The 14,808-nt window shown below is 40.2% G+C and overlaps 1 protein-coding gene across 3 annotated transcripts; it reads left to right on the top strand.

Moving 5' to 3' along the window:
* The first annotated feature begins 38 nt into the window (after positions 1 to 38).
* On the top strand, positions 39 to 13,889 carry ZNF189 (zinc finger protein 189). 3 transcript variants are annotated; one of them, XM_059142727.1, is made up of 3 exons: positions 39 to 386; positions 1,096 to 1,177; positions 11,053 to 13,889. In XM_059142727.1, exons 1-3 carry the CDS (start codon positions 354 to 356, stop codon positions 12,771 to 12,773), a joined length of 1,836 nt encoding a protein of 611 aa, XP_058998710.1. In that variant the 5' UTR covers positions 39 to 353; the 3' UTR covers positions 12,774 to 13,889. The 3 variants fall into 3 exon arrangements, with proteins under 3 accessions (XP_058998710.1, XP_058998708.1, XP_058998709.1); XM_059142725.1 differs by having other exon boundaries at positions 1,051 to 1,177; XM_059142726.1 differs by having other exon boundaries at positions 40 to 386; positions 1,093 to 1,177.
* The last annotated feature ends 919 nt before the right edge of the window (positions 13,890 to 14,808 follow it).

Raw genomic sequence — 14,808 nt, 5'->3', positions numbered from 1 at the left:
TTGGGGGGCGTCCCGGAAGGTTCCGGGTGACGCCTTCTGGTCCGGGGGCGGGCGGTCATAGCGCTCCTTGGCTGAAAGGAGGAGGAACTGGCAACTGGGAGGAGGCTCTAGCGAGGCCTGGAAGTCTGCGCAGCTAGGCGGGGAGGGAATTGGGGGTTGGGGGACGGCCAAGGAGCGCGTGTGATATGCTGCTGGGGTCGTGACCGCTCGGGGACCAAGGCAGGACCTGGCCATACCCAGCCTGGAGGCCTCGCCTTCGTTGGGCCTAATTTCTGAAGGCTGGGTAGGCCTTAACGAGAGGCTTCTTTCCGTGCGACCGCCGCGGATTCCTGCCCCGATTCTCTGTCCAGGAGATGGCCTCCCCGAGCCCCCCGCCGGAGCCAAAGGTAAGTTCCCCTCTGGGTATCACCGTTCTCTCGCTATAACCGGAGCTAGGCCGCGCCTCCGCCCCCCCACCTCCCTGACCATGGTCTTTAGGGCCAGCGATGTGTGCAGGGCAGTACCCCGTAGTGCTCCCACTTGGCCCCCCCCCTTTTTTTTTCCAAGAGCGACTTGGTAAATCAGGTGAAGAAAATTAGTAATGTTCCACACATGCGCCCTCATTTGTGAGTTCTTCCAAAGGAGGCACCATTTTTAAACCTCCCCCGTGTTTTATGCGCCTGTCACGATGCTTGGACCCAAGGTAGACGCTTAGAGAAGTTCATGGAATTGAACAGGGTCCCAAGCCAGTGGGGTAGAGTTGGAGCTGGGGAATTCGTGCAGGACACTTGGGGAGTTTGGGGACAGCTTACTAGAATGAAAATGTTAGTGTATAATTATTAAACCAGAAAAGCTCTATCTTTAGGACCAGCACTACTGACGACAAGGATCCAGTTCAGTTATCATCTAGTTTGAGGTGCTTGTCTGTTACAAAATTGGGCCCCATTTGGAACTCTTGGTTATCATGTTCCTCCTAGCCTACCTGGCCCTGATAAGTGATTTCGTCTACTTTCAGTGGTAGAATTGTCCTTGAGACAACAAGAACTGACTACAGAAATCGTGCTATTTCAGGGGTTGCTGACATTTGAGGATGTGGCTGTGTTTTTTACCCAGGAGGAGTGGGATTATCTGGATCCAGCTCAGAGAAGCCTGTATAAAGATGTCATGATGGAGAATTATGGAAACCTGGTCTCACTGGGTAAGAATCTTTTCTTTCTCTGGTTAAAATATCTGAGAGGCTATAAGAAATCAGACTCTGAGAACACTTGGACCACTACCAGTACCAAAACTGCGTTGTTCCAAAGTTCTGATTCAGATCTTTCAGCCATTAATTGTTTCCATGCCTGTCATCCCTAGCTTCCTTGCAATAACTAAAATACATGCCTTTCTGGCTTCTTATCTTCATAATCTCATTCCCATATTGCTCTGTACTTTCCCTCCTGGCTCATCCTCCCACTGATTTCCTCCCACCCCTTTTCACTCTGCCTTCTGGAGCCCCTGTTCTTCTTCACATAATGTTCCTTACCCCTCCTGGCCTTAACTGAAAACTGGCACTTTCCCAAGGACACCACTTCCCTGGCAGAGGCTGCTTATTTTCCTGCATTTTCTTTTTTTCCCCTATCCTTTGTCTCAAGGCTTGAAGGGAGAAGTTATGTTCTACCTTTTCAGGGCTGTTCCTGAAGCATTGGTTTAACCCTTCAAGCAAAATTTCTCTTCTTGCCTCAGCAGTCTTGCTCTACCCACTCAATTCCTTCTCACTGTCATCTATCGACATGTCTTGGTCCCTCACACACAGATTTTGTCACATTTCAGAATCTTCTGTATGCTCACCTATGCAATCAGTGATGTAGTCATCACTTAACCCTCACTATATTCCCTGACCTTATTTGCTTCAGGGACCTGGCTTTCCTTTTTTGTTCAGTTCACATCAGTGATCAAACCCTCAGTTTTGTCAAAACAGGCAAATCTTAAACCCTGATATCTTACTCTTTTGAAAATTTTGCAGACATTATTATTATTTTAGATTAACTAAACAGGAGTGACCAAAACAGACATCATCTCTGCCCATGTGGAGCTTACTCTAACTTCTTACCTTTCTACCTCTCCTACTCCTTTCCTCCTACACCTGGTTATTCTTTTTTTTTTTTTTTTAAAGATTTTATTTATTTATTTGACAGAGAGAGATCACAAGTAGGCAGAGAGGCAGGCAGAGAGAGAGAGAGAGAGGGAAGCAGCTGCTGAGCAGAGAGCCTGCTGTGGGACTCGATCTCAGGACCCTGAGATCATGACCCGAGCCGAAGGCAGCGGCTTAACCCACTGAGCCACCCAGGTGCCCCTACACCTGGTTATTCTTAATCATGTTTGCTGTTCTTGACTTCTTCCTTTCTCCCCGCCAGACTATCAGTCCTGTCCTAACTTCATCTCCTCATCTAATCCATGGACCTACATATAAATTATCACCAGCAAGCTCTCTCACCACCTTGTCATTGTGCTCTTTGCATTCTGCAGACTTCAGATTCTGTGTTGGTTATAAAATCTGCCCCTTCTCCTACCAGGGTTGCTAAATACAGCAAGAGAAGTTCTTTAACTGAAAAGACTGATGCCCTGTGTATATGTATGCATGGCTTTTCTTCTAGTCTGCAGTGGGTTTTTACATCTCAGCCAGTTTTTTATCATTGATTGCTCTTTCCCTTCTTCTTTTTAATGACTATTACAAAAACTAAAGAAGTTTTCCTTGGGTCCATCACCCAGTGGTGGCTTCACTTTCTGTGGCAAAGAGAAGATAGAGGCTACTAAACGTGAACTCCCACCTTCTCTGCTCTTCATGTGCATGCTTAAGACTACTCCTGTTTCCTCGCTTCTCCAAGAGTTTATCCATCTGTCATCTTTTCTTTTTTTTCCCCTTTACAACTTTAGTCTCTATTCCTACTCCACTGGTACCTTTATTTTGATAATAGGTATGTTTATGACTCTTCCAGTTGGGGAAGGAAGGGAGTGGGTGGTGATCCTTTGAGTCACAGTCTCCTTGCTGCTCCTTGTCACCTCCTCATTCACTTCATAGCCAAGTTTTTGTAAGAGTGGTTAATGTGTGTTTTGTACTTTACCTTCCATTATCTCTAAGCCCCTTTTCTTGCCTCTCCCATTCCCCTTGAATTGTTTAACATTGGTCTGTAATAACCCAGTTGTCAAATGCAATAGACATTTTTTGGACACTGTTTTATTTCACCTCTCTATAGATATTTGAAACTGTTGCTACCTTCTGTTGCCTTGCATTCTCACACTTCCTCTCAATTTATATGCTTTCTTTGGCAAAGCTTATCTATACTCAGATCATCACCTACTTCTTTGTGATAAGTCCCAAATCTTACTTTCACCTAAGAGAAGCATCTGGAACTTACCTGCCTAAGTAAAAATCCTGGTTCAGCCACTTACAGGCCTTGTGACCTTGGGTGAATTACATAATCTTTCCATGCCTGTTTCTTTTTTACCAAGTGGCAATAATAATAGCACTTACCTCTTTGGGTTACTGTGAGCATTAACAGTTAATATATGTAACGTACTTAGGACCTTGAGTAGCATGTAGTAAGTATAATATAAATGTTGATGGCTGTCACTGTACTCTTTATCCTCTCTAAGAGTGCTAAAATCTTTGTCATCTTCTTTTGAAGACCATGTAAATGACTCACACCTGGCAAATCTCAAATAACCCATTCAGATCTCAAGGGCCTTCTCTTTGGAATTAAGTACTCCTTTTTCTGTGTTACTGTATACACTTCTGTTGAATTTATCACACTGTACTCTAATCATTCTTTATGTTATTTTTCTAACCAGGTTTCCATGAGGACAGTAACTATATTTTTTTCATTTGATTTCTCCAGCACTTAGCGCAGAACCATATATAGAGTCTACTAAACATTGACTCTATTATATGCTCAGCACAGAAGCATATATATTATATGCTTCTAAGTATTTGTGTAATAGAATGAATGAATATTCTCAAGGTTCAGTATCTCTTGACCAGTTACTGCATTAGTCCATAAACTAGCCTCTTGCCTCCAATTTCCCTTTCTTTTAATATATTCTATTTACTGCCACCAAAGTGATTTTGTTAGTTAACTCCTTATAACTTACAATTCCTGGTAGCCTAAAGGATAAAAGTCTTAATTTCTTGTACCTGCTAGGGCCTCTCTAAATAGCCCTCCTGGGTTTCTAGCGTCATATATTATTTTTGCACACCACTTCAATCTCCAGTCATATCAGCTGCTGATTTTTTTCCCCAATATGCCATGGTGTCTCTGAGTCATTGCCAGCTTTATCCACACATATGGTATCCTGGCTGATAGAACCAGACATATGCCCAGCCTTGCCTGCCCCTACTACTGTTAGATGTGAGTACCATATGGACGAAGGCATGGCAGTGAGCCCATCTGTGATCTCCTACTTTCAGGTTCCCATTTTAGCTGAACTACAGCTTTTTATCGGTTATTATTTCTCCCTCTGCAATCTTTTCATCTACAGATTCTGTCACCATTCCTTTGATAAGAGTTCCCTTGGTGAAAGATCACAATTACTTGATTTTTTCTAACGTAGTGTTTTACTGCACATCATCTTGCTTCTTTAGTTAGTACAGCTCTCTTCCAAATTTAATTTTGGTCCTTTATTCGTACCTTTCCTTTCTATGATGATTTTTCTTTAAACACTTTGGTAACTATGTTAATAATACAACTGACAGCTTGATCTCAATTCTCAGTCTTCCAGTTCTTTCTTTCTTTTTTTTTTTTAATATTTTATTTATTTATTTGACAGAGACAGTAAGATCACAGGTAAGCAGAGAGGCAGGCAGAGAGAGAGGAGGAAGCAGATTCCCTGCTGAGCAGAGAGCCCGATGTGGGGCTCAATCCCAGGACCCTGAGATCATAACCTGAGCCGAAGGCAGAGGCTTAACCCACTGAGCCACCCAGGCCCCAGGTCTTCCAGTTCTTTCAACTGAAATGGATGTCTTCAGTTTTAATGACTTTTTTCTAGTCTGCTTGAGCCGTATTGGACCTTGACAGAATTGGGAATTGCTGTTCCTGTAAGACCTTAAACTCATTGTTTCTCTTCTTAGATTATATATATACTTAAAATATATATATTGTGTATTCTTTCCTCAATTGTTTGTTCAACTACTCATCCTTTCAATAAATAGTTAATCAAGCATTGTGCTAGTGCTAGGAATGCAGATTCTTCCCCATTCTCTCATTCTTTTACCAAAAAAACTGTTCTTCCTATACACTTTCGGATTCTAGGATTGGCAGCTGTGGTCAGTCCACAGGCCAGATCTGGCACACTGTCCATTTTTATGAATAAAGTGCCTATTTTGGGGGCGCCTGGGTGACTCAGTAGGTTAAATCCTTTGCCTTTGACTCAGGTCATGATCCTAGGGTCCTGGGATCGAGCCCCACATCGGGCTCTCTGCTCAGCAGGGAGCCGTCTTCCCTTCCTCTCTCTCTGCCTACTTGTGATCTCTGTCTGTCAAATAAATAAATAAAATCTTAAAAAAAAAAAAGTGCCTATTTTATGTATTATCTGTTACTATTATCATGCTGTAGTGGCAGAGTTGAACATTTGCAATAGAGCCTATATGGCTCTCAAAGCCAAAAATATTTATTGTCTGGCCCTTTTTGGAAAATGTATGGTAACTCTTGTAATGGCCTAAAGCTTAGCCACTTCCACTTCACCATTTCCTTGCCATTTCTCTCTGCAGCTACCATAGTATTAAAACTAATGAAAGATTATAGAAATCAACTCAAACTAGCTTAAGTCAGCAAGAGAACTTATTATAGGGACAGGTGGCACACAATATATGAGCACGACTGCAACTGGATGTCAGAAAAGGACTAAACCCAGGGGCTTCTGGGTGGCTCAGTTGGTTAAGCATCTGACTCTTGACCTTGGCTCAGGTCTTGATCCCAAGGTCATGTGTTCAAGCTCCACATCTACTGTGGAGCCTACTTTAAAAACAAAAACAAGGGGTGCCTGGGTGACTCAGTGGGTTAAGCCTCTACCTTTAGCTCAGGTCATGATCCCAGGGTCTGGGGATCAAGCATCACATCGGGCTCTCTGCTCAGTGAGGAGCCTGCTTCCCCCTCTCTGCCTGCTTCTCTGCTTGCTTGTGATCTCTGTCTGTCAAATAAATAAATAAAAATCTGGGACGCCTAGGTGGCTCAGTCCGTTAAGCCACTGCCTTCGGCTCAGATCATGATCCCGGGGTTCTGGGATTGAGTTCCGCATTGGACTCCTTCCTCGGCAGGGAGACTGCTTCTCTCTCCGCCTCTGCCTGCCACTCTGCCCACTTTGTGCGCGCGCTCTCTCTCTGACAAATAAAATCTTTAAAAAAAATAAATAAATAAAAATCTTTAAAACAAAATGAAACACAGAAATTGGATTGCTCAAGAAGGAACTCTGTCTTTGCAATCTGTTTCTTCTTGGTAGACTGGTCTTTCCTCCTCATAACCACATGCTTCTGTCGCTATAGCTTCTGAGTTGATAGATTACAATTCTAGTCGTGTTCAGAATAACTGCCTATTTCAGTTTTAATTCCTGGTAGAGATGCACTTTGAGTCAATTCTCTGCAAATTAGCTATATGATCACAGGATGGGAGCATAGACTAAAAGCATGGCAGAGACCTCAGAAGGTGATTATAGCTACCAAGCCCAGATCTAATGGATAGTCCTTTCTGTACTACTCTGTGTGGAAGTCAAAACTCACTTGTTTTCTTTACCTGTCTCTTTGACGTATTTATTTTCATTCCAGTGTCTCTCTGTCTAATTTACTTAAGCAGAGTATTACATTTTATGTCTGATATGATAAATCATTCTTTTATGTTCTTTTTTAGGATACACTTGTTTTCTTTATTCTTCCAGTTGAAATTTAGATTCATTGCGATTTTTTATTCATTTATAAGATTTTGATTGGCGCGGGTGCCTGGGTGGCTCAGTGGGTTAAGCATCTGCCTTCGGCTCAGGTCACGGTCCCAGGGTCCTGAGATCGAGCCCCACATCGGGCTCTCTGCTCGGCGTGGAGTCTGCTTCTCTTTCTCCCTCTGCCTGTCTCCCTGCTTGTGCTCTGTCTCTCTCTCAAATGAATAAATAAAATCTTTTAAAAAAAAAAAAGATTTTGATTGGAATATAGTTGGGTTCATAAATTGGTTTGGAAAGAATTAAGATCCTTATAACATTGAATCTCTTTAGCAATTTGCTTGACTCTATTTATCTGTCTTACGTCCTTCAGAAAATTTTTATGGCTTATTTTCAAAGCTCTCATTCAATTCTTATGAGACTTATTCCTGGTTTTATGGTTTTTATTACTGCATAAGACATTTTATTTTTCTATAACATTTACTAATTTTTTATTCTTGGCAGTAAGTACTTACCACTGTTTATTTTACATCTTAGTTTTCTTGTTACTATTATATTTAACTTAATTTTTTTTAGAAATTATACATGGACATTATATTGTCTGCAAATGACAACAATTTTATCTGATTCCTTTGAGTAAAACCCTAGAACAACAACACTGGGTAAACATTATAAAGAGACTTTCCCTTCTCACAAGGAATTTACAGTCCCATGGAGGAGGTAAATACAGCGCAATAACAGTGCATATAATAGCTATAATGCAGCTGTGGATGAGGGCTGGTAATAAAAAACAGAACATCTAAGTCTGCCACTTGGGCTTAGTGAAGGCTTTGTAGAGGAACTGTTACTTGAATTGAATCTTAAAGAGAAACCGGGAGTTTGCCAGGTAAACAATGTTGGGGGACATTTAGTAAAATGAGATGTTCGAAGAAATGGCATAGAAGATTAGCATAAGCGGGGCGCCTGGGTGGCTCAGTAGGTTAGGGCCTCTGCCTTCAGCTCAGGTCATGATCTCAGGGTACTGGGATCGAGCCCCGCATTGGGCTCTCTGCTCAGCAGGGAGCCTGCTACCTCCTCTCTCTCTGCTTGCTTCTCTGCTTACTTGTGATCTCTGTCTGTCAAATCAATAAATAAAATCTTAAAAAAAAAATAAGATTAGCATAAGCAGTTTGCCCACTTTGCAGTGTGAGAGAGTGGGTAGGAGGGTGACTTGAGATTTAGAGAACCTTTTGTGAAGTGCTGAGTATCATGGTGGAAAGAGCTTTGATTTGCTCTCATAAGTGATGGAGTACTAGTGAATCTACAGGTGGTGATGTGACTGGAATTCCATTTCATGCACATCTCTCTGGATGCAGTGGAGTAGATGTAGTATGGAGACAACTTATTGGATGGCTTTTGCATAATCCAGGAAGACATGGAAAGAAGGTAGATACTAGAGAGCTGAATCTTTGATTTTGGTGATTGTTTACCAGTAGGAAAAATGGAAAAATCTAGGGTGATTTTCTACTTTGGGTCATGGATGAAGATGCCTGTCAAGAGAAGATGATTGGAGGTGGAGTCATACATGACAGCAAATGATGATGATCATGTTAATTGTAAGCCCTTTTTGAGACAGGTAAATAGACTATATAGAGAGAGCAAGGTAAGAATGTAAATATGGGTAACAGTAACCTTCAACAGTTAATGAAGGAAGAGAAATACATGAAGGAAATTTATTAGAAAAGGCCAAAGAAGAAATAGGGAACTAAAAGAATATAATGGCATAGAAATCAAAGCCAGATAGTGTCAAAATGGAACTAGTCAACAGTGTCAGATGCTGCTGAATAAGGACTAAAGATGTTTATTGTATTTATTATTCAAGAGTCATTGGTGATTTAGAAGAAGCTTTTCTAGATTCTGGAAACAGAAGCCATATTTCACAGTAGGTTGTAGGGGAAGAGGTGGGCATGGGAAACATACCTAGGAACGGGAGACCTACAGAGTTAAGATTTTATTTCAAAACTTAGCTTTCATTAAGAGAAGGGTTTCAGGTTTGAGATAAAGTTGGGCGTATTTGTATGCTGAGCATATGTAAATATGTTGGCAATGGAGAACAGATGGAAGAACGAGGAAACAAAGGTAGTAGTTAGGTACTCAAGAGACATGGGAGATCAAGAGAAGGTAGGTGAATTAGCTTTGGATAGGAATGGAATATATCTTCATATACCATTGCAGATAACTTTATAGGCAGGGGGCAGAAAGTTCAGGGAGTTCTCTCATCCTTTTTCATTGTGTGAAAGAAAGCAGACCTCTCAAGTGAATTTAAGATATAATACTATTAGTAGCATAAAGAGAAATAAAGTTTCTACTGATTTTTTAGAGTAATAAGAGAAGTGTTTTTGGAATAAAATAACTTAATGACTGGTTTGAACTAAGTGAAAAGAAAACTCAGAGATGACTCCAAAGAAAATTAGAAAATTGAGAGAAAAGAGGAAGTCTAAAAAAGGAAATTGTTTAGGGCCAAATGTATATATCTGTTACCAATCAGTTCTTCTAGTGGAATTATCCAGCAGAGAGCAAAAGAGGGAAAATCGGGGAGAAAGTCAGAGGCAGACTTGAGTTCTGTATGCCACTCTGTTTCATCTTACATGAAAATGTAAGATTTTCATTTCTCAGATGTCTTAGAGACTCTCAGTTGGAACTAAATGGCTCCAACTTGGCTCTTACATTAGAAGGGTAAGAAACCTATGTACTTGAAGAATGTGGTAGGATTTGCGGTAGGGGAGGGCGTAAGTTACCACAGACTGCATTTTCTCTGTTTCTTTCATTAACTGTGACCATGTTCCTTTTGTATTTATTTTATTATGTCTTTCTGTATCATAGACTCCTTGTCACTCCAATGCATTTTTTTTCATTTTTTAAAAATTTTATTAACATATAATGTATTATTTGCTTCAGGTGTGCAGGTCTGTGAATCATCAGTCTTACACAAATCACAGCACTCACCATAGCACATACCCTCCCCAGTGTCCATAATCCATTATTTTATTTTAAAGGGCATTTTGTCTCAGTAGAGGAGTGCTTTAGTTAAATATTTTATCATGTTTTCTCTCCCCAGTGTACTAGTCATTCATTTTATTAGCTGGGGAACTTCATGTCTTATCTTTGAATCCTGAATCCTTACACACACCTGGAATGCTTTTGTTTGCAATAAGTAAATTCTGTCTACGGCCATACCACCCTGAACGCGCCCGATCTCGTCTGCAATAAGTAAATTCTTGTAAATGAATGAATTGTTGCTTCCCCTGTTTTGTTTTTTGTTTTTGTCTTTTATCCTTTTCAACATTTTGTGTTCATTTCTGTCAGTTATTTGGTCTACTCATGGTTCAGTAATGCTGTCTTACTCATATTTTCCTGAACCTACGTTTTTTATTCCTGCATCATCCTTTCTTCCTTGATAGAATACTTCATTATACTACTACTTGTTCTATTTCATTGTTTCCCCATCTTACCTTGCCTAATTGTTGATTTACCAGGACTTCTTCCCAATTCTGCTTGCCCTACTAACTCATCATTTTACTTATAAAAACACCCTTTTAGTGTGCCTGGCTGACTCAGTTAGAGGAGCATGTGACTCTTGATCTCAGGTTTGTGAGTTCAAGCCCCATGTTGGGTGTAGAGATTACTAAAAAAAATAAAAACTTAGGGGCACCTGGGTGGTTCAGGGGGTTAAGATTCTGCCTTCAGCTTGGGTCATGATCTCAGGGTCCTGAGATTGAGCCCTGCATCTGGCTTTCTGTTTGGTGGGGAGCTGCTCCCCCCCCCCCTGCCTACTTGTGATCTCTATCTGTCAGATAAATAAGTAAAATCTTTAAAAAAATAAAAAATAAAAACTTAAAAGCTTGCTTCTTTAAAAACACACATACACACTCACACACTCACTCTTTTCATACCCCTTCTCCAAGAAAAATATTTTATCAGATAACTAATATTATTTATATAGCTTGTATTCTTTGCCAGGCATTGTCCTAAATGCTTTGTATATATAAACTAATTTAATCTTCACTATACTCTGGAGTAGTCATTCACATTTTATAGATGTAGTGGATTAATTTGTATTAATCTTACTTTCCTAAGCATTTCTCCTTGCTAACAAGAGAGCCCAGCTGATCTATTTTCTATTTATTATTCCAGATGTTTTGAACAGAGATAAGGATGAGGAGCCAACTGTGAAACAAGAAATTGAGGAGATTGAGGAAGAAGTGGAACCACAGGGTGTAATAGTTACAAGAATCAAAAGTGAAATTGACCAAGATCCCATAGGTAGGGAAACCTTTGAACTTGTTGGTAGGTTAGATAAACAGAGAGGTATCTTCTTATGGGAAATACCAAGGGAATCTTTGGCTCAGGACCAGAGAATGTTCAGAGGAAACAGTAATATTATTCGTAAGAGATCAAACTCAGAAGAGAAATGCCATAAATGTGAAGAATGTGGAAAAGGTTTTGTCCGGAAGGCCCATTTCATTCAACATCAAAGGGTACATACTGGTGAGAAGCCTTTTCAATGCAACGAATGTGGAAAAAGTTTTAGTCGCAGTTCATTTGTTATTGAACATCAGAGAATTCACACTGGGGAAAGGCCGTATGAGTGTAATTATTGTGGAAAAACCTTTAGTGTGAGCTCAACCCTTATTAGACATCAGAGAATCCACACTGGAGAGAGACCCTATCAGTGTAATCAGTGTAAACAGAGCTTCAGCCAGAGAAGGAGCCTTGTTAAACATCAAAGGATTCACACAGGTGAGAAACCCCATAAATGTAGTGACTGTGGGAAAGCCTTCAGTTGGAAGTCACACCTTATTGAACATCAGAGAACTCACACTGGTGAGAAACCCTATCACTGTACCAAATGTAAGAAAAGCTTTAGTCGAAATTCATTACTTGTTGAACATCAGAGAATTCACACTGGGGAAAGACCTCATAAATGTGGAGAATGTGGGAAAGCTTTTAGATTAAGTACATACCTTATACAACACCAAAAAATCCACACTGGTGAGAAGCCTTTTCTTTGTATCGAATGTGGAAAAAGCTTCAGTCGGAGCTCATTCCTTATTGAGCATCAGAGGATCCATACAGGTGAAAGACCTTATCAGTGCAAAGAGTGCGGGAAAAGCTTCAGTCAGCTGTGCAACCTTACTCGTCATCAGAGAATTCACACAGGAGACAAACCCCATAAATGTGAGGAATGTGGAAAAGCCTTTAGCAGAAGCTCAGGTCTTATTCAGCATCAGAGAATCCACACCAGAGAGAAGACTTATTCATACAATGAAACCAAGGAAAGTTTTGATCCAAATTGCAGTCTTGTTATACAGCAGGAAGTCTACCCCAAGGAAAAATCTTATAAATGTGATGAATGTGGAAAAACCTTCAGTGTCAGTGCACACCTTGTACAACATCAAAGAATCCACACTGGTGAAAAGCCCTACCTGTGTACTGTATGCGGGAAAAGCTTCAGTCGGAGCTCATTTCTTATTGAACATCAAAGAATCCACACTGGTGAGAGACCTTATCTGTGCAGACAGTGTGGCAAAAGCTTTAGTCAGCTTTGTAATCTTATCCGACATCAGGGTGTTCACACAGGTAATAAACCCCATAAATGTGATGAATGCGGGAAGGCCTTTAGCCGGAACTCGGGCCTAATTCAGCATCAGAGAATACACACAGGAGAGAAACCTTACAAGTGTGAGAAGTGTGACAAAAGTTTTAGTCAACAGCGCAGCCTTGTCAACCATCAGAAGATCCACACAGAGGCAAAAACCCAAGAAACCCATGAATGTGATGCTTGTGGCGAAGCCTTCAATTGCCGCATATCTCTTATTCAGCATCAGAAATTGCACACTACATGGATGCAGTAAATGTAGAGACATATTCAAGCTCAGTTTGACTTGAGACTAGCTACCCAAGTGCAGTTTCAGTATGGCTCACTGTGAGTCAGTTTCAGTGACAAAGCAGATTGTCCTTGGCCTCAGGCAAATGGTTTCTAAAGATTCTGTGAAAGGTGGACAGCTGCCCATAGGCAGCTGAAGACTTCCATTACTCTTTATTTTGATGATCCTAGAGAAGGACTCAGTAATTTATTTAAGCATCTTTTTTTCCTCACACATCTTTTAGGAGAGAGGTCAAACCCAGGTTCAGAGCACTTGGTATTATAATTAATAAAGGGACAAGGACAAAGTTGCATTGGTACAAGGGAGCAGAAGTGAGAAAACTAGAGTAATTAATTATTCAGGAGTGTCCCCTGCCACCATCATATGATGGTTCGTTCAGTTCCATAATATGTTTGGCAGTGCATGCCAAAGCCTAGTAATGAAGCATAGGATTAAGTTTTCAAGGAAACAGCCCCATTTTTATTTTTTTTTTTTTTCCAAACTGATACCCAAAGGTTTTCTGGGTCATTGTTTAAGAAAGCCAGTTATTTGGCATGGAGTTAAAGAAACAGTTCCAATGCCTTGTGGTTCCCAGATCTGTGAAATGAGTGGACCATTAATCTTACGTGTAAAGATTATATGAGTAATTAATAAGCCTAGCAAAGGTGTTACCGAGGAACCTTTGGGAGTGCCTTTTTTCAAGATGGGCCTGAAAAAGTGGAGGAAGACACTTCTTTTTGTGCCCTCCCATCTGTGAAACATAACTGTAGTCCTATACAAATAATCTTATTCCTCCACTACCAGTAGCATGCGAAAGTGTACATATTTTGATTACCAAGAGTTGGAAATAAAAAGACCTGGAGTCTATACTAGGAAACATATTTTGGTATTGCTTTGGTTTTTATGGTAACTAGACTTTGCATGCGATTTTAAAATCCTTATTTCTGGTTCTAGGGCTTCCCTTAGTTGATGGTTATATAAACCTATTAATTCATCTGTTTTAATAATTAAACCTGTTTTGTTTTTTGCTTTGTGTAAGAGTTCTTTGTTATTTTCATTCAAAATCTATCCTGTCAAATAAATACTGCACTTAAAAATTTAGGATTTAAAAGAAATTGCTCTCACTTGTACCTGTGACTACAGGCATACCATGGAGATAGTGTTTGGTTCCAGAGCACTGCAATGAAGCAGATATTGCAATAAAGCAATATAATTTGTTTATTTCTTACTGCATATAAAAGTTATATTTACACTTTACATAGTAGTCTAGTAACTGTGCAATAGTATTATGTCTATGAAAGCAATGTACATGCTTTAATTTTAAAATACCTAAATACCTATTGCTAACCATCATTCTGAGCTTTCAGTGAGTCATAATCACTAATCAGATTAGGATAACAGATAAAATAGTAATGAAGATGTTTGAAATATTGCAAGAATTACCAAAATGTGACACAGAGACACAAAATAAGCAAATGCTCTTAGAGAAGTGGAATAAAGAGATTTGCCTGATGCTAGTTTGCTGCAAACCTTCCATTTGTGAAAACACGCAGTATCTGCAGAGCACAATAAAGCAAACAACAGTAGAACGAGGTGTGCCTGTAGTGACCTTTTCTGGGATAGTTCCCTTAAGGGCTAAATCCAGATTCTTTAGAATTCCAGATCACCTGGAACTCTATAATTCTACCTATCTAATAGTTTGAGCAAAACACCTCCCTTCTATATTACAGACATTCTGAACCTCCCCTCCACACTTTTTTCATCTTCCCCTGGAAATATTTGTGTGTGCACATGTGAACATGAAGGTGTATGTATAGAAATTGTACTCTCTGCATTCAGATTAAGTAGTCAACATCAGTTACCTGTCAAAACAGAGTTTGTAGCCCAGTGAAAAGCAGAAAAAGTAACTGGAAATGCACTTAAGACCTCAATTATCCTCGTGCTGGAAATATCCCCAGATTTACTTATTCTACACGAATCGTTCTCTGGCCAGTGTTTCAACTAATAATAAGGTTCTCAGACC

This window comes from Mustela lutreola, chromosome 12 (assembly GCF_030435805.1).
Source record: "Mustela lutreola isolate mMusLut2 chromosome 12, mMusLut2.pri, whole genome shotgun sequence".
Lineage (NCBI taxonomy): Eukaryota > Metazoa > Chordata > Mammalia > Carnivora > Mustelidae > Mustela > Mustela lutreola.
This window is presented reverse-complemented; position numbering and strand designations above follow the sequence as displayed.